The following is a 23,500-nucleotide window of genomic DNA, read 5'->3' as shown; positions in this document are numbered from 1 at the left end:
ATATATATATATATATATATATTTCAAAATCTAAAAAGTTTTTTGAAGAACAAAGTTTTAATAAGTACTTTTGGAAGGGTTAGTTGAGGAAGTAATAAAAAGATACGTATTAATTACGAGTAGTAGCTTTTACCCATGGCCAAATGTTAATTGCCCGCAAATTTCCCCAACTCCTCCAATGATTCGGTCACATTCACAACATTCACAAGTCCAAAAACAATAACCCGATAAATATTGCGAATCTCCTCAACTTTTGTATTAATTAAACTCATAATTAACATCATAACAGTTACTTAATCATGATTAATTTGTTCAAAGTAAAAGAAAAACAAAAGGAAGCAGCTGAAAATGCAGGATCAAAACCACCGATTAAGGAGCAAACACCCTCAGAATTACGTGTCCAAAGAGATATTAGTGAATTAACCTTACCACCAATTTGTACCATTGAATTCCCTAATGGGAAAGATGATCTCATGAATTTTGAAGTCACAATTAAACCAGATGAAGGTTATTATAATGAGGGTACATTCCCATTTACATTCCAAATTCCATATCTTTATCCACATGATGCACCAAGAGTTAAGTGCAAAGTGAAAGTTTATCACCCAAATATTGATTTGGAAGGCAATGTTTTGTCTTAATATTCTTAGGGAAGATTGGAAGCCTGTTTTAAATATTAATGCAGTGATTTATGGTTTGGTTCATTTGTTTACTGAACCAAATTACGAAGATCCACTCAATCATGAAGCAGCTGATGAGTTGAGAGATAATCCAAAGTCGTTCAAGTCGAATGTTGGGAGGGCGATGTGGGGAGAAAGTGTAAACGGCGAGCGATTTGATCGCATCCTGTAACGAGTTTTTTATTATTTAAGAAAAACAGGCTGATAGGAGGATGGTTTTAGTTCTGGCTTTTTATGTTGGAGAAAAAAGACAAAATCTTCATTGGAGTAATCGAGATATAAACCTGGATGTCTTTTTGGGTTGATATACAAGTCTTAGATTAACTATACATATGGTAGAAAACTTGTATTATGGAAGAATATTACTATATTTTATCATATTCCAGTCTTATAGAAGTCTTTCAATTCTAAAATATTCTCATATTCAACCTATTTTTAATATTGTTGTTGTTTGTTTGTTTTTTCCCTATTTCTTTTTTCATTTAATTGGTCTGTGAATTAAAATTGGGTAGTCAAAATTTTCAGGTGAAATTGTTTTAACTTTATTACGTGAAATTTACACAATGACAAGCGACGCATCATTATTTGTCACCAACAATTTGACATTTTGGTCATTTGTATTTTGAGCAATGTATACCTAGTTTGATTATTTATGTGATAATAAATAGTTTGGTAACTTTATTGAAGTGAATAATCATATTTGAAATTAACATGATGAAGGAAACATATAAAATAGCAGTCACTTTTTGTCAAAGGTCTTAATTCGGTACATCGTAGAAGTTCATCTGGGAAAGATAGGAAGCCTGTGTTGGATATTAATGCAATAATTTATGGTTTGATTCATTTGTTTACTGAACCAAATTATGAAGATCCACTCAATCATGAAGCAGCTGGTGAGTTGAGGGATAATCCGAAGTCATTTGAGTCGAATGTTAGGAGACGACGTAGGGAGAACACATGCGCTGCATGTGTTTTAATCGCATCTTGTAACGAGTTTTCTAATATTTCACCGGTATTCCAAGTACTAAAGTTTACCTTATTTAGATAATGGTGTCCAAAACCATTATTTGCAAATATTGAATGTGTATTTAGGTTGTGTTCAATAATTCGAGATACAAAATTTGATGTTTTAAACACAATTTCTTGAGGTTTTTTTTAAAATTTTTTTTTTTCAACTTTTGAATCCTCTTTTTCAACTTAACTTCAAATATTACTTCTTCTTTTTTTTTCTTCCAAATATCAACCGATTCTTGTCTGAATGCCTGTTGATGCTCATGAAGTGTCTGAGGTAGGACAACGTGGGGAGGGCACATGCATGATGTATATTTTGATTGCGATCTATAAAGTTGGCCAAAAATATTTTGACGATCCTTCTCCTTTCACATCTTAATTTGTCCTTGATTGCACACTCATCTGGAAATCACTTCGAGCCGAGATAAGTGAACCAAGCACTCTTACAACCGCATTGGATTGCTGCCATGGAAGAGAAAATAAATGCACTCAAATCAAACGACACTTGGGTATTGGTTCCAAGCAGCTGAGGTTACATGGATCACTTAGCTTCTAAAAGACCTTGGTGTTTCCCTCTCTTCACCACCAGCGTTATATACTGACAACATTAGCGCTATGCATCTCACTAACAACCAAGTTCTTCATACCCGTACGAAGCATGTGGAGTTGGATTATCATTTTGTACGTGAGAAGGTAACTAAAGGAGCTATAGTTACATATGTTCCATCCTGTCTCCAAGTCGCAGATATATTTACTAAAGCATTGCCCAAAGATCAGTTTTGGCACTGACACCTCAAGCTAGGAGTTGTGCATTCGCATACTCCAGCTTGAGATGGGTGAAAGAGATCAAAACCTAACAGAAGAAGGAGATTAATTAGCTCCTTCTGAACGTTGCTAGAATTTCTACACCTATAGTTGGATGTAATTTAGAGTACTACTACCAAATTTCATATACGAGATATGTGTTCTAATAGATGTAGGAGTTGTATGTAGAGAGGCAGCTACCTGATTATATAAATCTTGGCATGTGTCATTCACAAGACAAGTAGAAGAAAATTTTCAACATCAATTTCGTATATATCTTTTGTCTTCACTGCTTTTGGTTTTATTCACATACTCTCATCGCATGGACGAGTGTGGGGTCCATCATCTTCCTTGTCCATGCATAACATAAGCAACTCAGGATCACTCATGCAAGGTATGTAATATATATATATATATATATATAAAGCATAATCATCAGCTAAACATAATTCCACACACACATAGCTAGAAATTAAATCCAATATGAAAGTTTACTCAAGACACTGTCGCTAGCATGGAATTGTGCTGAGTTAATCAAGTATCAACTCAACAAACATGACATCATTGACAAATAATCCTTGACATGTCTCAGGAGAGGACATGCTCGGACCCACATGGAGCCTAAATGGCACTAAAATGCCCAAAATAAATCAAATGGGGTTGTCCTTTCTACGATATACCAAAAGGGGTATATCGTGGATGGGGCAATGTTATACCCCAAATTTCTTTCAACCTGTCAGATTGGTACTAAACAAAAAAAAAATAAAAAAAAAAATTGTAAAACGTGGACTAGCCAACGTTTTACAAAATATATATTTTGTGAAACGTTGGGCTATCCACGATATTCAGACAAAAACCCCAAATTGAAAGCCCAATTTTCCATCTTCCTTCACCTCCTCCACCATTGCTTTCCAACTTACAGTCGAAGTTTTCTCCAAAAACCTTGTCCTTCTCCTTCTCTTCTCTTTCTCCTTCTCCTTCATCTATTTTCTTTTAAACCCTATATTGCGATCTAATTTTTGGAGCAATTTCTTCATCAAAAACCTATTGTTGCTATCTAAATTAAGGTATTTTTTCTAACTCATATAATATTGTGTATTTATGGTAGATGTAGTATATCTGTTTATCTTATATATCTTGATTATATGTATTCTTTAATTTTTTGATTGTGTGATTTTTATCTGAACTTTAGACATGATTGTTAGAAGCATTGTTATATAAAAGGTCTGATTTGTTAAGTAGTACTTTTGAAGAAATTTGTTCTTATGTTACTGTTATTTTTGTGGGTTGCTATATAAAAGGTCTGATTTGTTAAGTTTTTCATTTTACCTTTAATGTGATATTTATATAGCTAGAAAAGTGAAACTTAATTGATGCCTCACTGGCCCAGAAAAATGAATAGTATCTTCCTAATGCATTATCATGGCATTTTAATTATCTATATCTTGATCTTACCATATACGTGTTTCTTTAATTTGTAAAAAAATAAAAAAGACAAAAGTTATAAGACACATAATTGCATGTTTACCCTTTTGTAGTTCTTTAAGTAAAATTATTATATGGGGACCTAAGTCTAAGTGGGTGGACAATTATTTTCTCTATATTTTATATTTCTCATGCGATCGGTATTGTCTTAATGTAGTCCACTAAGACCAGTGGTTTCTAAATAAAGAGCGTATGGAAGTTGGCTTTATTCAGTGCATATTTTTATTTTGCTAAAATTGGAATAACAAACTTTTTTTTTTTTTTTTTTTTAATATTAAGTTACTCCAAATATCTTGATCTAGGCTACAATTATTTGATTTTTAGAAGTTGATGAACGTGTATTCCACAGAGTGCCCCTATTTTGAGAAGAAAACAAAGGGGCCGAAGTGTACTATGTGCTAATACTCCAGCAAAAGCATTGATCACAGGGTGTGTGGGGTGGGATCTTGAGAGGACTGAGAGGATGCCTAATTCCATACCGGATATTTGCTTACTCTTGAATTTTTCGGAAAGTTTACAAGCACGTGAGGCGACATCCTTTTCATCTAGTGTTCGCATCTAATACGCAAGAATATCCATTTTTGCGGAACAAAGCACATCTACTTTGGCATGTGTGGATTTATATATATATATATATATAGGTAGGATGTGTATCATTACTCAGAACTTCGGTGCGATGGTGGGGAGTCATCAACTGTCACAAAGTCGAAATGACATCATTGACAAAATAAGAGATGGCGTCCAAATTTAACGAGAAATGTCACTATGCCCAAAATAAACCAAATGCTTTCATGCATACCAAAAATCTCGTAAGGGTACCCCAAATTTCTTTAAGAAAATAGTACGCGAAAAAAAAATCACATTACAAGATATATTGAGCTCATGTTTGGCATGGTTGTTACTATAGTAACCCGCTCCTGAATCAAAAACCTTAATGCTAGAAATATGGACATTGTGGGGGCACAATTGATATATATATATATATATATATATAAATTCGAGCATAATTTTACACACACATATAGTTAGAAGCATTGTTATATAAAAGAGCACCGGTCGTAGGATTGTTTTAACGGTGTTAGTAGGTTGGAAGTAAATAAATTAGTTGAATATATGAGAGGCTTAGATGCCATTATAGTGTTTCTTTATTTGTACTAAACAATAAAAAAAGAAATTGATGTGCAAAAGCGGGTTAGGTTATTATTTATGTCTGGGTGGGCACGATATTTTCTCTCTATATTTTATAGGATTAATTTTGACTATTTGCTTTTTCTCTTCTCTTTCTCCTTCTCCTTCACATTTTCTTTTTTTAATTAAGTGACCTTAACACAATGAGTACTACATGTAATATTGTGTATTTATGGAGATGGATGCATTGTCATATTTGTTGTATGTATTCTTTAATTTTGATCTTCTTTTTATCCGCGCTTTGATGACCAAGATCAAGGATGTGTGTGGATTTATTTCCTTGTTGCAGGTACGTGGCCTTTAAAATTATATGATTTTATTTGGTTGTCTTATCTAATAGCTATAAGCTTTCTAATTTTTTAAAAAAAATAATAATATAGGTTTGGGCTTGGGGACCTAAGTGTCAAGTGTTGACAATTATTTTCTCTATATTTTATAGGTATTAACACAATGGTTTTTAGTACACAAGCTTGGATGGATGCATTGTCATATTTGTCTCCACCCAGGATATCTGTGGATTTAGACTTCCTTGATTTTTAGGTACTCTTCCATTTTATTTGGTTGCTTATCTAATATGTGCTAATATAAAGCACATTAATATAAAGGTGGGGGCTTGCTCTTGACTACGAAAGTGGACTCATCATAAAGCCCGCAAAAATGAGGCACGTGATGTGCTAGCCATATGTAGGGATGTATTGGACAACCTAACAAATGGTCAGGTATTTTATCATAAATATGGTTGTTATTGACGTTTTGACATAATAGTTACCCTTATGTGTAATTTGTTTATTTTATTAAAAATCATGTAATTTTATGTTCTTTCTATCATAGTTTGTGTGGCAACCTTATTCGGAGGACATCATTAATGGACTCCCCAAGTGGTGTGAATGACCAACGCGTGGCCGAGGTATTTGGATGGCGCAGGTACCCCTTATTTGTGGAATTTATCGTGAATGGCATATGGTAGACCGCGTTCTCAGACAGTTTGGTTGGAAGAAACATATTCCGGGACCATGTGTTGAGATTGATCCTTTTCATTACAAACATGACAAGCGGTATGCTATAAAAGAGGAAGATTAACAAAAATTTATGCATACGGACTATTTATGGGCTAATCGTCGATGAAGGGTAATTCTCGCCGAGTATCAAACTGAAGACCCAGAGGCACTATCAGAGTACTTTTGTTGGATCGACGTCACTCGTGCACTTTTATAGGAAATCCCACGCATAATGTTGATAGAGGATACCAACACATGTAGCGGGATACCAACACATGGCAAAGTGTGCATAAGGCACTTGGGTACGTACATTACATTGCATTAGATGTTTGATGCCTTTATATGGGTCTTAGACCACAAATCAAATCTTATAATTTTTTTTTTAAGGCTTTAGGGCATCAAGAATCATAGAGATTGGCTCACGAGACTATCCAAGATCCAACCATGTCTAATGAAATGAAGGACTTAGTAGAGAAGTTTATCCACATTAATACAAAGTTTATGGTTGTTGCCTCTCTCGGGAAGATGTTGAGTTTCACTCCAAATTATACACCACCGACGGAGTACGTTAATCAACCTACTGTGCATGCTCCTCGTCGTCAACGTCCTAATGTAAAAAGACCTGCGGCGCGTGGTAAAGGATGCCAAGCAGGTAACAGAAGGGGTCGAAGCCCTGTGGATCACCAGTTGGTTGATGAAGATGAGGTTCGTTTTGATCAAGATATGCCCAAAACGGGCGTAAGAAAGCTATTGAAATGGTATTTGGAGATTTTGAAAGCTCTTTCAAGACATTTCCCCGATACATGGCTGCCCTACAATATTTCAATCCGGGAACCGTTGTTGAGTGGGAGCACAAGTCAACTACTATGCAAGGCGAACACATCTTTAAGTTTCTTTTCTAGGCTTATAAACCAAGCATCGATGTATTTAAAAATTGCAGGCTGATCATCTCAATAGACGGCACTCACCTGTACAGTAAGTATGAGATAACACTATTAATTGTTATTGGAATTGATGCCAACAATAACATTTTTCCACTTGTATATGCTATTGTTGCACGCGAGAGCTTTGAGTCTAGGACGTGGTTCCTTGTGTTGTTGTGGAGACATGTTGTTTGTGGGAGACAAGGAATTGGACTTATTTATGACAGTCATCAGGGCATCTTACAATGTGTCCAAACACATGATTGATTACAACCACCATCCACACACCATAGGTTCTATGTTCGGCATTTGAAAAACAACTTTAATAAAAAGCTCCTCAATAGTGACCTTGAGCAGCTAATGTGGTTGGCGGCTACAGAGCACCAGAAGAAGAAGTATAAAATGAGGATAGAACAAATCAAAAGATTGTCACCTCCAGCGCATTTATGGTTAAATAATCTTCCGGAGGAGAAATGGACATTGATTAAGGACAACGGTCATAGGTGGGGGGGCTATGACAACGAATGTCTCCGAGTCTTACAACGGTTTATTGAAGAAAGCTCTTGGATTGCCTGTTACTGCCATGGGCCATTATACGTTTAAAAATCTTATTGATTGGTTTGTTGAGAGAAGCACCCTTCTTTGCTTTGTTGATTGCGGATAAAAGTTTTGGCGCTCGTTGAAAAGAAGTTTGATGAATACTGGGAGAGGTCCCTAAAGCACACTGATATGAAGCAATACAGTGCAGCTGAAGGGGTCTTTGAGATTCAGACAGTTGTACATGAAGGTAAAGGCGGAAATATCCATAAAGTCTCTGCCGAAGAGAAAAAGTGTTCGTATGGGAAGTGGATAAACTACCATATGCCATGTTCACATGCCATTAACTTTTGTGATATCCGCGGAATTCAGCAAAAGACCTATGTTAGCAAGTACTGCAGTTGCAGGTATTACAAGCAAACGTACAGTGGAAATTTTTCGTTGTTGGGTGATAAGGCATACTGGCCACCTTCTCCCTTTAGTTTAATTGCAAACATTAAATACGAGCGAACTTTAGGAGCGCGAAGTACAACTAGAAGGAGGAATGAAATGGATATACCTGCTGCTCGCATGGCTATGAAGTGTAGTACGTGCAAGCAAACAGGTCATAACAAGAATCGCTGCCCCGACAGAAATCAATAATTGTTGTTGCTTGTTGGTTTTTATGTTTTTTCCTAAGTTGTACGATTGTTGTTTCCTTATGTATTCTTCCAAGAATATATAATATGTCTTGTGTTGTTTAATAATGTATTTAATTTAACATTTACTATTCAGATAATGTGTGACGTTTATTTAACTTATATTTTAGTATTTTTTTTATATTCACATACATCACACATTTTTAATTATTGTATGACTTTGTTTGAGTTAGAATATTTGTTTGAGTTAATTATTATATGACTTGTGACGTATGTTTGAGTTAAAAAATAAAAAATCACTGAAATTTTTTTTATAAAAAAACCAGCCGGATATGATTTAAATCTGGCCAACGTCTTAAAAAAATCAATTCTTGTAAGACGTTGGCCAGCCAACGTTTTACTTGTAAATTTTTATTTTTTTATTTTTTTTGTTTAGTACCAATCTGACAGGGGTGAAAAAAAATTGGGGTATAACGTTGCCCCATCCATGATATACCCCTTTTAATATATCGTGGAAAGAACAACCCCATTTGATTTATTTTGGGCATTTTAATGCCATTTAAGCGCTCATCACCTTACCTATACGTCACCCCTTACCTTTTTATCATTTGATTAATCATTTAATTGGGAAAACATTCCTCATTGAAGTCAAAGTCTAAATTTACTTCAAAACATAGCCTTTCAACCACCTCGAACGGTCTTAGATTTCCTCAAAACTTTCGAATACTCCCAATATATTCAAAAGTGTAATCTACAAAGTTAAATCAATCCAACAATACACATATTGCAATATAAAGCACCGGACCAGAAAGTTAAATCCAAGCCCCGGGGTTAAAATCTAAAATTGATTTCAAAATTGGATTACTATTACTGAAGGGTTCGAAATCTAAAATTTAAAGTCAATCCAACCTCAAATCGCGACCTTCAAATCATCAATTAATCTTCTCATAATCTAGGGATAGAAATCTCAAGCGGGTATTTGAGTTTAAATAACAAAATCAAAGGTTAGAATTCTTACCCCCACTTAATTAGTTGAACTCCCCTCGCAAAATTGCCTTAGGCCGAGCTCCAAAATCCCTAAAGTTTGTTTAAAAATTGCTTATATTCGATCTGAAATGTTTTTAATGTTGTCATGTACTACCCTTCGCGACCACAATAGGGCTCCTCGTGATTGCAAAGAGCAATTCATCGAGGGCCCCATGCGAGCGCGACCTAGGCAAAACAACCCTACGCGATTGCAACTCCTCCTCCCACGATCACGAAGCACAAAAACATGTTGCACCATAAAAGATAAATTAGGTGCCGCTAAATTGCGAAAACAACACTCGAAACTCACCTAAACCCCTCAGGCTGCAATCCAAACATACATACAAATCGAAAATCATCATACGAACCTATAAGAACTTTCAAATCACGAATCCAACCCTTTCTGTCACATCTTTAACTTTGGTCAACTCTTAATCTTTGAAACTTCAAATTTTATTTCCAGCGTTTTCGAAAAGAACCCGAGCCCCTCGGGACCCATGCCGCTATCCCCCAAGTCATAATACACCAAATAAACCTACTCAATTATGGGAAAGGGCTCATAGAACTCAAAACGACCTAACAGATCGTTACATTTATGTTTTATAACTATAAAAAAATATGAGTTGAATTTTGGCGCACTAATAATATATAGATTTTTCACCTTATTAGATTAAGTTCATGACTTATAACGACACCCATCTCTCAAAGCAACCATATATGATAACCTAAAAAATATACCCCCTTTGTTTCAACTCATGTGGGCCCATTTGACTGGGCACGAAGTTTAATAAAGAAGATAAGACTTTTAAATGTGTGGTGTTAAATGAGTCACATATATTTTGTGTGGCTACAAATCATTGCATAAAGGCAAATTGTTCCAAAAATAGAAATGAGTTATTCTTTTTACACGGACTAAGAAAGAAATAGATTCACATAAATTGAAACGAATGGAGAATACATTTTGAAAAAAATCTATTTACGCTGTTACTATATTTTTTATATTTCAAAATCTAAAAAGAATATATGATACTTTACTGAAGAACAAAGTGTAAGTACTCGTGGTAGCTGAGGAAGTGATATAAATATATTAATTAATGGCAGCTTTAATCCATGGCCAAATGTTAACTGTCTGCAACTTCCCCCAATGACTCGGTCACATTCACAACATCATTCACAAGTCCAAAAACAATAACCCGATAAATATTGCGAATCTCCTCAACTTTTGTATTAATTAAACTCATAATTAACATCATAACAGTTACTTAATCATGATTAATTTGTTCAAAGTAAAAGAAAAACAAAAGGAAGCAGCTGAAAATGCAGGATCAAAACCACCGATTAAGGAGCAAACACCCTCAGCATTACGTGTCCAAAGAGATATTAGTGAATTAACCTTACCACCAATTTGTACCATTGAATTCCCTAATGGAAAAGATGATCTCATGAATTTTGAAGTCATAATTAAACCTGATGAAGGTTATTATCATGAGGGTACATTTCCATTTACATTCCAAATTCCATATCTTTATCCACATGATGCACCAAAAGTTAAGTGCAAAGTGAAAGTTTATCACCCAAATATTGATACGGAAGGAAATGTTTGTCTTAATATTCTTAGAGAAGATTGGAAGCCTGTGTTGAATATTAATGCTGTGATTTATGGTTTGGTTCATTTGTTTACTGAACCAAATCATGAAGATCCGCTTAATCATGTCGCAGCTGATGAGCTGAGAGATAAACCGAAGTCATTCGAGTCAACTGTTTGGAGGACGATGTGGGGAGGACACGAGAATGACACGTATTATGATCGCGTTCTATAATTTGAAATTTGAAATTTGAAAAACATGTCTTTTAGGAGTTTTTGAGTGTTTTTTTTTTTTTTTTTTTTAAATTTCCGAATACCCTTTTTCAACTTAACTTCAAATTTATTTTCCATCAATCAGTTCATGTCCCAATGTATGTGGATGTTGGAAGGTTGGAGCTGATGAAGATGCTTGGAATTGGGGAACTGACGAAGTATTTGAGGTTGGACAATGTTGAAATCATATATGCAGGACGTATATTTTGATAACGATCTGTAATTCTGGCCATAGATATTTTGAAACTTCGAAATAATATTTGGCGGTGTCCAAATCATGAGGATCCCCTCATTAATCAGGAAGCAACTGATGAGCTGAGAGATAATTCGAAATCTTTCGAGTCAAATGTTAGGAAGACGATGTGGAGAGGACACAGGCATGACGTGTATTTCGGTCGTGTAGTATAATTTGAGATGTAAAATTTGATTTAACTTCGAACTTCGGGTTTGGGAGTTCTTTTTAAAACTTTTTTCAACTTCTAGATGTCCTTTTCAATTTAATTTCAGATACTACTCTTTTTCAAATTTTAATTAATTCATGTCCAAATGACGGATGTTGATCCTCGAAGTTAGGAGCTCAAGAAGTGTCTGAGGTTGGACACGAAAAGATTTCACATGATGATTTTTTAGGATATCTTAATATTAGGAAGAATTCGAGATATGTTGATTAATATTTGTTTAGGTAACTGTCCAACATTTCATTAATTATCAAAGTAATATTTACAGAACAACAAATTAACACAATTTGTTAAGCTGATGAGCAACTCTAAAAGTAAACTAGAACTGCTACTACAAACAAAAAATAATAAAAAACAATTCTGGTCTAAAACACCATAACCCAGGAGAATGAAACTAGTCTCACAATTGACAGTTGGGTAGTCTAGTCTTCATAGTCAGTGATGCTCGGACATTGCAAACACATGCTATATCCTTAGCTATAGGCTCCCAATGAGTGGCCTTCTTCTAAAAAATGGGAATGTTTCTTTCCCTTCATATTGCCTAGATGAACTCACCATACACCATCTTGATAATGAGGGCTTGTTTAGTTTTCCCTCTACATAACTGAAGTATAGTCTCATATTGTTGCATCCAGTTGGTAGTTGCAGTCCACTGGAGTTGCAACTACAGAAGTAAACGAGCCCACAATTCCTTAGCAAATCTGCAGTAAAAAAAATAGATGACCTCTTGTTTCATTCTCTAGAAGGCAATTAACACAGTTTGGCTCCACCCGAATACCCCACTTAATGAGCCGTCATTTGTGGATAATCTATCTTGGACTGGTAGATATAATAAGAAAGTGGCCTTTGGTCTAGTTGTATTATGAAATAACAAATTCCTCCAAATAACTCTAGGCAGCATATCAAGGTACGTAAATATGTTTAATAACACTTCTGGTACCTAATGAGTTTGTCTGCGAATGTACCAATTCACTCCTTGCACCTATAATTTTTCTAACCATCCAACTTGCCTGTTGATGAACTGGAATAAGGTCAAGAGATCTCCCTTTTATATAATAGGTATGTATCCACTTGATCCATAGTTTATCCTGTTTTCTAGTCAGGTCTCAACATATTTTAGTTATTGCTGCTTTATTCCAGTTTTCAGACAAGTCAAGTTCATTCCACCAACTTATTTAGGCAAACAGACCATATCCCAAGAGACTAATTGGTAATAGTATTTACCCCTGACCAGATAAAGCTTCTATATTGGGCATCAATTGGTTTTATTACCTTGGCTGGAAGAATGAAAAGCTGAGCCCATAAGACTGAACACTAAAGATCAACAATTTTAACCAACTGAACTCTACCTGCATAAGACAGTTTTTTGCTATCCAGGAGGATATCTCTGCAACCACTTTTTCAATCAAAGGTTGCCACTAAGATACAACAAGCTTCTTGGAAGTTAGTGGCACTCCTAAGTACTTGAAAGGCAAAGTACCTGAAGAGTAACCCAAGAATTGAGTGATTATGAGGCTTTCAGCAGGTTCAACCCTCCCATGTAAATAGAACTCTTAGCTAAGTTGGCTTGATTGAAAAAGTGTGTCATACATAGCTTTGCACATTTGGAGTGGTATTTGAAATCTCTATCCTCCTTTAGTTTAGATTAATTTACTTCTCTTGTATTATGTTTAGTGAAGGTACAGTTAAGTTGTTGTCCTACCTCAGCATTCAGGTTTTCACGTTTTTATTTACTACTAATATTATCCAAGCAGTAATTTTTCATTTTCATTATCTTTCAATCAATTGGTGTATTATGGTTTTTAAATTTAGGGTAGATTAATTTTCTTGTCTCTTGTAATGCTTAATGAAGTTAAGTTGAATGTCATTGTTGATCTAAACTTTTCTTTATTGGGTGTCAGCGAGACAAAGTCTTCTGCTTTTTTAGCAGGGGCAGATCCAATACCATATTGTTCTGAACCAATTTTTGACGTACACAATATATAAATTTGTATGTAAAATTTATTAAAATTTACAAAAATTACTAATAAATATGAATCCTCAACCTTGAAATAATGAATTAATGCTAAAAACCTTCAAAATTAAACTCATAAAGTTTAGATCATAAATCACTTCTATTTCTCAGGATTATACCATAAGAAGGAATGCCTTTCTAGGTAAAAAAGAGTTCTCGGCTAAGGCAAAATGACACCGGCCAAAATGATTAATTCTTCAATTTGCTAACTAATTAGTCCACGAAGCAAATGAAATTCATTTTTCCAACCATGTAGTAAAATTTTAAAAAAAAACAGAGCATAAACATAATAAATTAATTATGGATGTGAGTCTAAACCAGGCCCCCAAATCATAGAGCAATCAGAGGGAGCAGACATGTCGACTCTATTTCAATTTCTGTGCACATAACCATGCTTCCTTCATTTTTAATTAATCCAGAGCATCGGCTTATTGTGCACAGATTTATTTTCAAATATCATTTTTCTACTTCAACTTAAAAAATATTCATTTTTTCAAGTTTCAACCACATTAATGTCCAAATGTCAGGGGAAAAAACCTCAAAATCGTCCCTAATATCTAGCAAATGAAATTCCAATTTCCCAACATATAGTAAAGTTTAGAAACAAAGCATAGCATAACAAATTATTAGTCAATCCTAGCAAATGAAATTCCATTTTCCCAACATATAGTAAAGTTTGGAAACAAAGCATAGCATAACAGATTATTACTCCCTCCCTCACAATTTGTATGAAATCTTAAAATTTTTTTAAATTTCGTGCTCAGTATAATACCTTCGTATAAAATGAAAGGATAGGACTAAACTAGTCCAACCACCATACATTTGTGACCATTTTGTTTTCTTTTCAGAATCCTATAATAAATACTTCATTAACTACATCATTTTTTCATTCTCTACATCCTTTTGGAAATTCAGTGAATCATTTTTTGGATTCCTTGCGAACAACAACAAAAAAAAAAAAAAAAAAAAAACACCATACATTTGTGACCATTTTGGCCACTCTCTTTTCAGAATCGTATAATAAATACTTCATTATTTGCATCATTTTTTCATTCTCTACATCGTTTTAGAAATTCGGTGAATCATTTTTTGGATTGTCAACTTTGTCCTAACAAAAAAAAAAAGACAACATACATTTGTGACCATTTTGATCGTAATCTTTTCGAAACCCTATAACAAATATTTCATTATCTACATCATTTTTTCATTATATATATATATATCATTTTAGAAATTCAGTGAATCATTTTTTGGATTCTTCGGTGACAAAAAAAAAACCCTAGCGAGGACCTGTCAACTTTGTCCTAACGCTGGTAAACCATCTCCTGATTAAGACAAAATTGACAGATCATGACTAGTGTTTTCTGAACAAGAATCCCAAAAAGGATTATAGCAAATCCCTAAAATAATGCAAAAAGAGTATTTATTATAGAGTACAAAAAAGATAAGACAATCAAAATGGTCACAAATGTATGATGATCAGACTATTTTAGTCCTTTATATATATCAAATAGTATAAAACTTAGCACCTCTCTAGTCCACCTTAACAGATAAAATTCCATTTTATTCAACATGTAGTAAAATTTTACTAAGAGAGCATAAGCATAATAGATTAATTATGGATTTGAGTCTAAACCAGGCCCCCAAATCATAGAGAAATCAGAGGGAGCAGACATGTCGACTCTATTTTAATTTCTGTGCACATAACCATGCTTCCTTCATTTTTATTATCCAGAGCATCGGCTTAATTGTCCACAGATTTTTTTTTTTTTTTAATACACTGACGGCGTATAAAATTTAAACTCTATTTTGATTCCATAAAAAAGAAACAAGATATGAATAAAATGAACCCAACAAGAAAACATTAGAAAAAAAGTTAATGGATTGAAGTTTGAAATAATTGCTATGTAGCATTGAGTGAAGAGACATTATGTTATTTTGATCTTGTGCCTACGTTATATAGAGTGAGAAAGCTGCTAGGGTTTATCCTTTGGGTTGGTGAAAAGCCCAGTTTTAGTTGTATGGGCTTTGTCTAATTTGTTGCTACTTGAAGCTTGGATTAATGTGACCTTCTCATTACTATGACAAAGATTTAATTAATATCTACCGATATTATAATTCTTTTCTACTCCCTCAATCTATTTTTACTTATCACGTATTGACTTGACACGCCTATTAAGGTGTCAAAAATAAAATGATAATTTACTATATCACCACTAATTATTGCTAAGTAATCTAATGATTGAAATCAATAAAAACATACTTTAACAGTTGTGTAGTCACTAAGAATTCATTAAACTTATTAACTCAATAATTAATAATAAGAATAAAATATGTATGAAATGGTAATTTATCTTTTGATTTTCCAAAATTGGACAAGTAAAAATGGACAATTATTTTTAATATACAGGACACATAAAAATAAACAGAGGGAGAATATTATTGGATTTTTTTTCTAGGGGTGTTCATTGTGTAGTACGTTACGACTTTAAAAATTTCAGTTCGGTAGTTTGATTTATGATTTTAAAAATATTATTTCATTACCATACCGAATTAATTTAATATGGTACGGTACATTGGTAATCATGTTCTTACATATAAAAGATAAATTATGACTTCGACTACATCCTGTTAAATGAACAGAGAAGCTAGCTAACAAATGTAACTTTGCTGGAAATGACACACATTTTGTTCAACTTAAACACATTGTAACACTTTCAAAGGCCATGGTTAACAAACCAATTCAGGAAGAACAATCTCCCCCAACAATATCAATCTTCCCTAGTTCAATAAGACTGAGAACCACGACGAGTTTACCGACCCTATCGGATGATATTGTTTCGTGTTATAGACCACACGACCGGAAAAAGAATTCCCCATCAATTTTCACTTTTAAATACCAACAAACCTTCAGTGATTTAAATGTTGAGCGAAAAATGAACGGTTTAGGCAAGCAGAAGAGTTTCCAGAGATCAAAGAGCCAATTCATCAGTAGCAAATTTCAGAGCAGTTTTAAGAGATCTAACAAAACTAGGCTATGATTTCTTCTCTTAGTACAAGTCAAAGTACAGTTATGCAAACTACAACTTCAAATGTCCTCTACTTTCCACATAAATTTACAGATATCTATTCAGCGTTCTGCACCTATTTCAAAACAACTGCTGCATTTCTGAGAGCCAAGTATCTCTGGACATAGTCATTAGGGAGCGACCTTATTACCTTGAAAACCTCCGTATTAGCATAACGGAGTTTAGTTCTTGGGTCAAAATATGGTGCCTGCATGTCAAACATAGTTTTTAACAGCATAAAGGGCAATGAAGAATCACAGAGAAAATGACAAAAATGATCCTTTATGTTTGAGGGGTAGGTTTAAAATAGTCCCTTGATTATGTACTGAACAGTTTTGGTCCTTTGAGTTTGCCAAAATTTAACACTTCTAGTCTCCGTCAAATAGTTACTGAGCTCCGTCTGTTAGATTTCACAGGAACTATGAGGAAAAAATAAATTAGCGGGAACTAAGATTTAAAGGTACAAATTTTTGTAGTTTCTACAATTTTTTATTTATTTCTAGATTCTGGTGCAGCTTTAGAACTAGCATTAAGTACTAAAATAGTTCAGTGTTAAAGGGACTATTTTGAACCTCCCCAAAAACATAAGGGACTGTTCTTTGATTTTCTCAAGAATCACATAACTCTATTCAGAGAGGATGTAACAGTAAGACAACACCAAAAAGCAAGCAGAGTATTAGACCACATCATCATAGAGGGCATTCGGTTGAAAAGGTACCTCAAATCCTGTTATGTCGCATATCTTTTTGCCTGGATGCATAGAAGGTGGCGTCTCAATGTTAACATCTACAGGGAAAGAGCAAACAAAGTCAAAAACTTCGAAATATTCATCGACCTACAAATGATTGAAAGGAATATATGCAAAATAATGCCTCTAGACTGGGAAACAAATACACTCTGCTGCTCATGAAATTATATTTTGAACATACAAGTTGTACAATGATTGATGATAACAGTGCAGCATATAAAGAAGAAAGATACTGTTTTCTCCCTCTACAATTTAATTCAAAATATAATGGACAAAATTGATTGTCATGATCTAAAAAGTACAAAATTGATTTTTTTTTTATCCAGTTAGGCAACAAGAATTCGACCTGAAATTTTGGGTCTTAAATGTTATAATCAAAAGCAGCTTTACACTACATCTACTTTTGGTCTATATGCTCATTGGGTACGTTAAACCAAATGTTTTAACCAAGTTGAAGAACCAAACTTAGTAGCAAACCAAAACCAACAAAAGTTTGGCTACCCATTTTCTCTTAAGTCAAACTGTGCTATTTGGATACAAGCAGAATTAAGATTCAGCAAATGAACCAAACTGAATAAATATACCTATATTTGGCAAAACCTAGAACACGGCCCATTCTTCATTATGGGCAAACGAATTGAAGCGCTAAACGCGTGATTCCAACTCATAGTTACTATATAATCCTAGTCTGCTTAAGCCACTGATCTCATAATGCCCATGGAAAATTCAAAATAATACTCCCTCCCTTTCAATTTGTTTGTCTTACTTTCCTTTTTAATCTACTTTAAAAGAATGCTACTTTGTGTGGTTTGCGAGCTAAATTTAGTAAAGGGTAGCTTTCCCATGTCATCAAAAAAAAAAAAAAAGAATGCTACTTTCTAAATTTAGTAACTTTTTACACCCGACATCCTACATGAGATATTTAAGACAACAAGATTCAAAAGGCATTTTGGTATATTATACATATCTTTAGTTTAAGATCACCTGATTCAAAAGTCTTCTTTATTTTCTAACACTCATTGTCAAGTCAAACTAAGACACATAAATTGAAATAGAGAGAGTAAAAGTCAATGACGGAAAATGGATATGTAGCAATGCTAAGAAGTTATGCTAATCATAAACATGTTTGTTCATCTACGCATTACCTTCTCCATTGACAGTAATTGATCATCAATGAAGAAAGGTTTAGATTATATTTCTTAAGATAGAGAGAAAATAGATGATACAAAATTTCCCACAACATTTCTTAAACCAAGAAAAAAGACGAGAAAATGATCAAATGGTCCTTAATGTATAGGGGTTGGACTATTTTGGTCCTTCATGTATAATTCTTAACAGAAATATCCTTAATGTATGTAAAAAGTGGTCATTTTGGTCCACATCCCTAAACACTATTGTATGAGTTAAAAGTTTGTTAAATTAACCATCCTGATCTTCTTCAGGTGCAACTCACACCACACACATACAAACGAGTACATGTATTGAGTGACTGCATGGATAGGACCTTCTTCTTCTTCCTAAAACATAGATCACCTCCACATACACCGTGAACAAATCATATTTCCCTTGCACAGTACAGACATTCATACCCATTCTATTCAAAAAGACTTAGCTAACGAGTACTCCATCTTTTCTCAATGAACCTTCAGCAACGGCCTGTAAAACCAAAACCGATCAAAAGGATCTGAACATATTGTTGCATCTCCCTAGCCTCTTTGCCATAAAAAACTAGCATCTCTACCGTTCTTCTGAAAAAACAACCCACACCAGTGATCTCATACGATCAACATCATTGCTGCAAGACGACACCATTCACCACCAGCATTAGGGATTCATTTTTCTTTCTTCTCACAGACCAGAGAAATCTCATTTCTCTGCACCAATATTCATTCACTCACAAACCTCATTGTCCCTACCTCTCCATTTCACTTTTACATCTGCAAGATGTGCTACCATGGGTGAAAAAGCCAAAAAAGGTAGAATAAATATAAAGAGAGAAAAGGTGGGGAAAAAAATTCTAAAGCCTCAGTCAGGAAACAATCAATGGAGATATAATATGCTACTTGAACTTTCCTTTCCTTTTTCTTTTTTCTGCTTCTCCTAGTAAAGATCCCTACTTTCCCTTTTTTTTTGTTGTTATCTTGCTTAGAACTTGCAGGAAAAGCAATTAGGTAACTCCTATCATTCGCTTGCTTAGCCATGTATCGAGCAAAATTTATATGGAAGCGGTTATTCTGTGTTTTGCATTTATGGCAGCCACCTAAGATGCACTTGAAACACATCACCGTTACATTTAACCATAGTCTTGAACGAACCATTAGGGGTCGTTTGGTTGCGGGTTAGAGTTATGCAAGTATTAGCAATGTAGGGATTAGTTATGCAAGGATTCATTACACAATGCAAAGTTTAGTTATTCATGTATTACTAAATTCGTGTATTAGTTGTTCCTTCTTCAATTCTGCATAAATTGATACATAAATTGACTCATAACTTGTAAATGTATACATGTTTTAGTTATGTGGGATTATAAACTGGTAACCAAACATTGTACTTGGTGAGTTGAATTTTAATGATAGCAGCTAAAATGCTACCAAACATGGTTCTAGTTATGCTGGTTTTAATCCATGAATATCCTAACCAGCAACCAAACGAGCCCTTAGTTTTTGGGGCTGTCGACTAAAATGATTGCTTTTCACATACATTAAGGACTATTTTCTGTTAAGCTTTATACACTAAGGATCAAAATAGTGCAACCAAAGGACTACTTCGATTTTCTCGAAAAAAGACACCAAAGGAAACAGCAGGCGGAATTCAGAAGGCAATTTAAATTAATGAAATCAACAAATTCGTAATCATAGAAGATTGCTGTAAAAAGCTTAATTGGAAAATTGAGACTCACAAGTAGGTAGGTGAGGAGGATAATTATCGTATTTTCAGCATGCATAATCTGCTTGCTTCCAATGTCTACCTCTAGCCTGTCCTTTAGGGTACTTATCATAAATTTGAATCTTCTTGAATTTCATATGAGTTGGCAGTACTAATTCTGCTTCTATCACACTTCCCCCTTTATTCCATATTACTAATATATGCATAACTGATCCATATACTAGTAATATCTGCATAACTACATCCTACATTACTAATAACTGCATAACTACATCTTGGTATTACTAATATCTGCATAACTACATCCTACATTACTAATAGCTGCATAACTCTAACCAGCAACCAAACGACTCCTAAGGATAAAAATAGTGCAATCCCGGCATCAAGGACCATTTCAATCATTTTCTCGAAAAAGGACAGCAATACAACAGCAGGTGGAATTAAGAAACTGGCAATTTAAATAATTGAAATCAACTAACAGAAGAATGAGGTAAACATTGAAAATTGTTGAAAAAGCTTAATTGGAGGTTTAGGTGAAAGATTGAGACTCACAAGTTGGTAGGTCAGGGGGGTAATTTTCGTAATTTTCGGCTTGTAGAATCTTCTTGAGATGTTTCCAGTGCCTACCTCTAGCTTGTCCTTTAGGATACTTATCATACATTTGAATCATCTTGAATTTCATGTGAGTTGGTAGTACTAATTATGCTTCCATCACTTCCCGCTCCATATATAGCTCCACCGCCGCAAACCGATTTGCTCATGGCAGTTCACGCTGGTGAAGCTTCCCCCCAGTGATTATTCTGATTGGGAATAAGGGTAACCACGGAAATGTGGGAATTAAAAGTGTTTTTACTTGTTGGGCTTGGATCTTAACAAGTAATATTGCCTAGTAGCCTATGTGTTCTTTTTATTTTTGGGGATAAATCACCCATAAATTATGCTAAATTGTCAAATACACACCTATACACCTTCTGAACTTATTTTTTCCGTATTATCTACCCCCTTGAATTAATTTTTTCATATTTATTTACCACCTTCAATAATTACCTAGTAAAAAAAAAAAAGTTAAAACGCAACATGTGAAACACACACGCTTATCCTAAACCAAAAAAAAAAAAATCAAAATAGTGCAACCAAGGACCACTTCGACCATTTTCTCAATAAAAGACAGCAACATAACAGTAGGCAATTTAAATTAATGAAATCAACTAATGATACTTACAAGTAGATAGGTCAGGAGGATAACTTTCGTAATTTTCGGGTTGAATAATCTGCTTGAGGTGTTTCCGGTGCCTACCTCTAGCTTGTCCTTTAGGGTACTTATCATACATCTGAATCTTCTTGAATTTCATGTGAGTTGGAAGTCCTAATTCAGCTTCTATCACTTCTCGCTCCATATTTATAGCTCTGCCACCGCAAACAGATTTGCTCACGGCAGTTTTACAGTGGTGACGTTTAATAATTCATGTATTAAAACTAGCATAATTATACCATGTTTGTAGCTTTTTAGTTGCTTTATATAAATTTCAGCACCCCAAATACGGTGTTTGGTTATCATTTTGCAATCTCACTTAACTAAAACATGTATGTGTTACTTTATGCAGGTTAGAAGATGGAATAACTAATACATAAATAACTAAATCCAGCATAATTATTCCCTACATTACTAATATATGCATAACTAACCAACAACCAAACGACTCCTAAGGATCAAAACAGTGCAGCCCTTATACATCAAGGACCATTTTCGTCAATTTCTCGAGAGGAAACAAAAAAAAAAAGACAGCAACGCAACAACACGAGGAATGAAGTTGGAAGCACTAATTCTGCTTCTATCACTTTTCGCTCCATATATAGCTCCACGTTTGGTTGGTCAAAAATTTTGAAAAACATTTTTCTCCATGAAAACATCTAATACCCACCATCCAACGCACCCCACACCCCTAATAGTGTTTGCCTATACTATATACAAATACTTTTGGGATAATATTTTCTCATTTCATCCGAAACACTAAAGAAAAAAAACTGTTTATAGAAAATTATTTTTTATGATTTTTTCTTTTTGTTTTGTTTTGTTATAAATCACTCCTAAACTATGGCGAAATTGTCAACTACACACCTAAATTATACCCAACTTTATTTTATTTACTTAACGTGCCAAAAAGAATGAATCCACTTCTTCGTATCGAAACACTTTACCTTTTCTGATTTATAGTTTATGGGATAAATCAAGTTTAAAAAGTCTTAATCTTCTTTCTTAAACTCCGTGCCCAATCAAATGGTCACATAAATTAAAACGGAGGAAGTAAAACGCAACATGGGCAAACACATATTTGTTGTCAACTTAAATAGAAAAAAAAGGGATCAAAATAGTGTAACCAAAGGGCCACTTCCATCATTTTCTCAAAAAACACACAGCAAGGCAACTAATTCACTAATGATGTAAACATAGAAAATTGTTGTAAAAGCTTAATTAGAAGCAGATTGAGACTTACAAGTAGGTATTTCAGGAGGGTAATTTTCGTAATTTTCGGCTTGAATAATCTGCTTGAGATGTTTCCAATGTCTACCTCTAGCCTGTCCTTTAGGATACTTATCATACATTTGAATCTTCTTGAATTTCATGTAAGTCGGTAGTACTAATTCTGCCTCTATCACTTCCCGCTCCATATTTATAGCTCCGCCGCCTGACACCGTAAACGGGTTTGCTGACGGTGGTGATTGTTCCGATGGGGAATATAAGGGTACAATAGAAATGTGGGAATTAAAGGTGGTTTACTTGTTGGGCTTGGATCTTAATCTCAGGAGCCGTTTGGAGATGTTTGAAATCAGACAATGTCTGGATATGTAATTAAGATATCCAAAGTGGATTTTCTCTTATAGATATAAAAATTTTATAAATTATGAAAATTATTAAAATATTTTTAATTCTTATATAATCTTATCAAATGAGCAAGTTATAGTTCATAAAAAAAATTAATACATCACTAGAAGGCCTTTCTAAAAAATATAATATCCAGTGATCAAACTTTTAGTTCAATAAAAATGAAAACTTAATATGAATAGTAATATAACTATTTTTTAATATAATCCTCTCACATGGTAGATATAAATAAAGATTGGTGAAAGTTAATGAGGTTGGTAAATGATTGGTAGGAGTAAATTGTTAAAAATATTT

At 34.1% G+C, this 23,500-nt stretch overlaps 2 protein-coding genes, 2 non-coding genes and 1 pseudogene across 6 annotated transcripts; 2 read left to right on the top strand and 3 right to left on the bottom strand.

The window, feature by feature from the left end:
• The first annotated feature begins 297 nt into the window (after positions 1 to 297).
• On the top strand, positions 298 to 1,161 carry LOC132050516 (NEDD8-conjugating enzyme Ubc12-like; annotated as a pseudogene).
• Positions 1,162 to 10,548: 9,387 nt separating this feature from the next.
• Positions 10,549 to 11,172, top strand: LOC132051208 (NEDD8-conjugating enzyme Ubc12-like). Its single transcript, XM_059442463.1, has one exon. The coding sequence runs from the start codon at positions 10,559 to 10,561 to the stop codon at positions 11,108 to 11,110; it is 552 nt and encodes a 183-aa protein (XP_059298446.1). The 5' UTR covers positions 10,549 to 10,558; the 3' UTR covers positions 11,111 to 11,172.
• Positions 11,173 to 13,922: 2,750 nt separating this feature from the next.
• Positions 13,923 to 14,026, bottom strand: LOC132051329 (small nucleolar RNA snoR100). The gene has a single exon (XR_009413696.1). It is a non-coding gene; the product is annotated as a small nucleolar RNA snoR100 (small nucleolar RNA).
• A 1,214-nt stretch (positions 14,027 to 15,240) lies between these two features.
• On the bottom strand, positions 15,241 to 15,344 carry LOC132051330 (small nucleolar RNA snoR100). Its single transcript, XR_009413697.1, has one exon. It is a non-coding gene; the product is annotated as a small nucleolar RNA snoR100 (small nucleolar RNA).
• Positions 15,345 to 16,552: 1,208 nt separating this feature from the next.
• LOC132050508 (protein EIN6 ENHANCER) lies at positions 16,553 to 23,087 on the bottom strand. Of its 3 annotated transcripts, none has more exons than XM_059441773.1 (3): positions 22,818 to 23,087; positions 17,407 to 17,474; positions 16,553 to 16,896 (listed from the first exon to the last, which is right to left on the bottom strand). In XM_059441773.1, the coding sequence occupies exons 1-3, from the start codon at positions 22,990 to 22,992 to the stop codon at positions 16,765 to 16,767; spliced, it is 375 nt and encodes a 124-aa protein (XP_059297756.1). In that variant the 5' UTR covers positions 22,993 to 23,087; the 3' UTR covers positions 16,553 to 16,764. The 3 variants fall into 3 exon arrangements, with proteins under 3 accessions (XP_059297756.1, XP_059297757.1, XP_059297758.1); XM_059441774.1 differs by lacking the exon at positions 22,818 to 23,087 and adding an exon at positions 21,545 to 21,950; XM_059441775.1 differs by lacking the exon at positions 22,818 to 23,087 and adding an exon at positions 20,875 to 21,081.
• Positions 23,088 to 23,500: the final 413 nt, after the last annotated feature.

The sequence above is a fragment of the Lycium ferocissimum genome, chromosome 3, assembly GCF_029784015.1.
Source record: "Lycium ferocissimum isolate CSIRO_LF1 chromosome 3, AGI_CSIRO_Lferr_CH_V1, whole genome shotgun sequence".
NCBI lineage: Eukaryota > Viridiplantae > Streptophyta > Magnoliopsida > Solanales > Solanaceae > Lycium > Lycium ferocissimum.
Note: the sequence above shows the minus strand (reverse complement) of the source record. Positions and strands in the feature narration are given on the sequence as shown.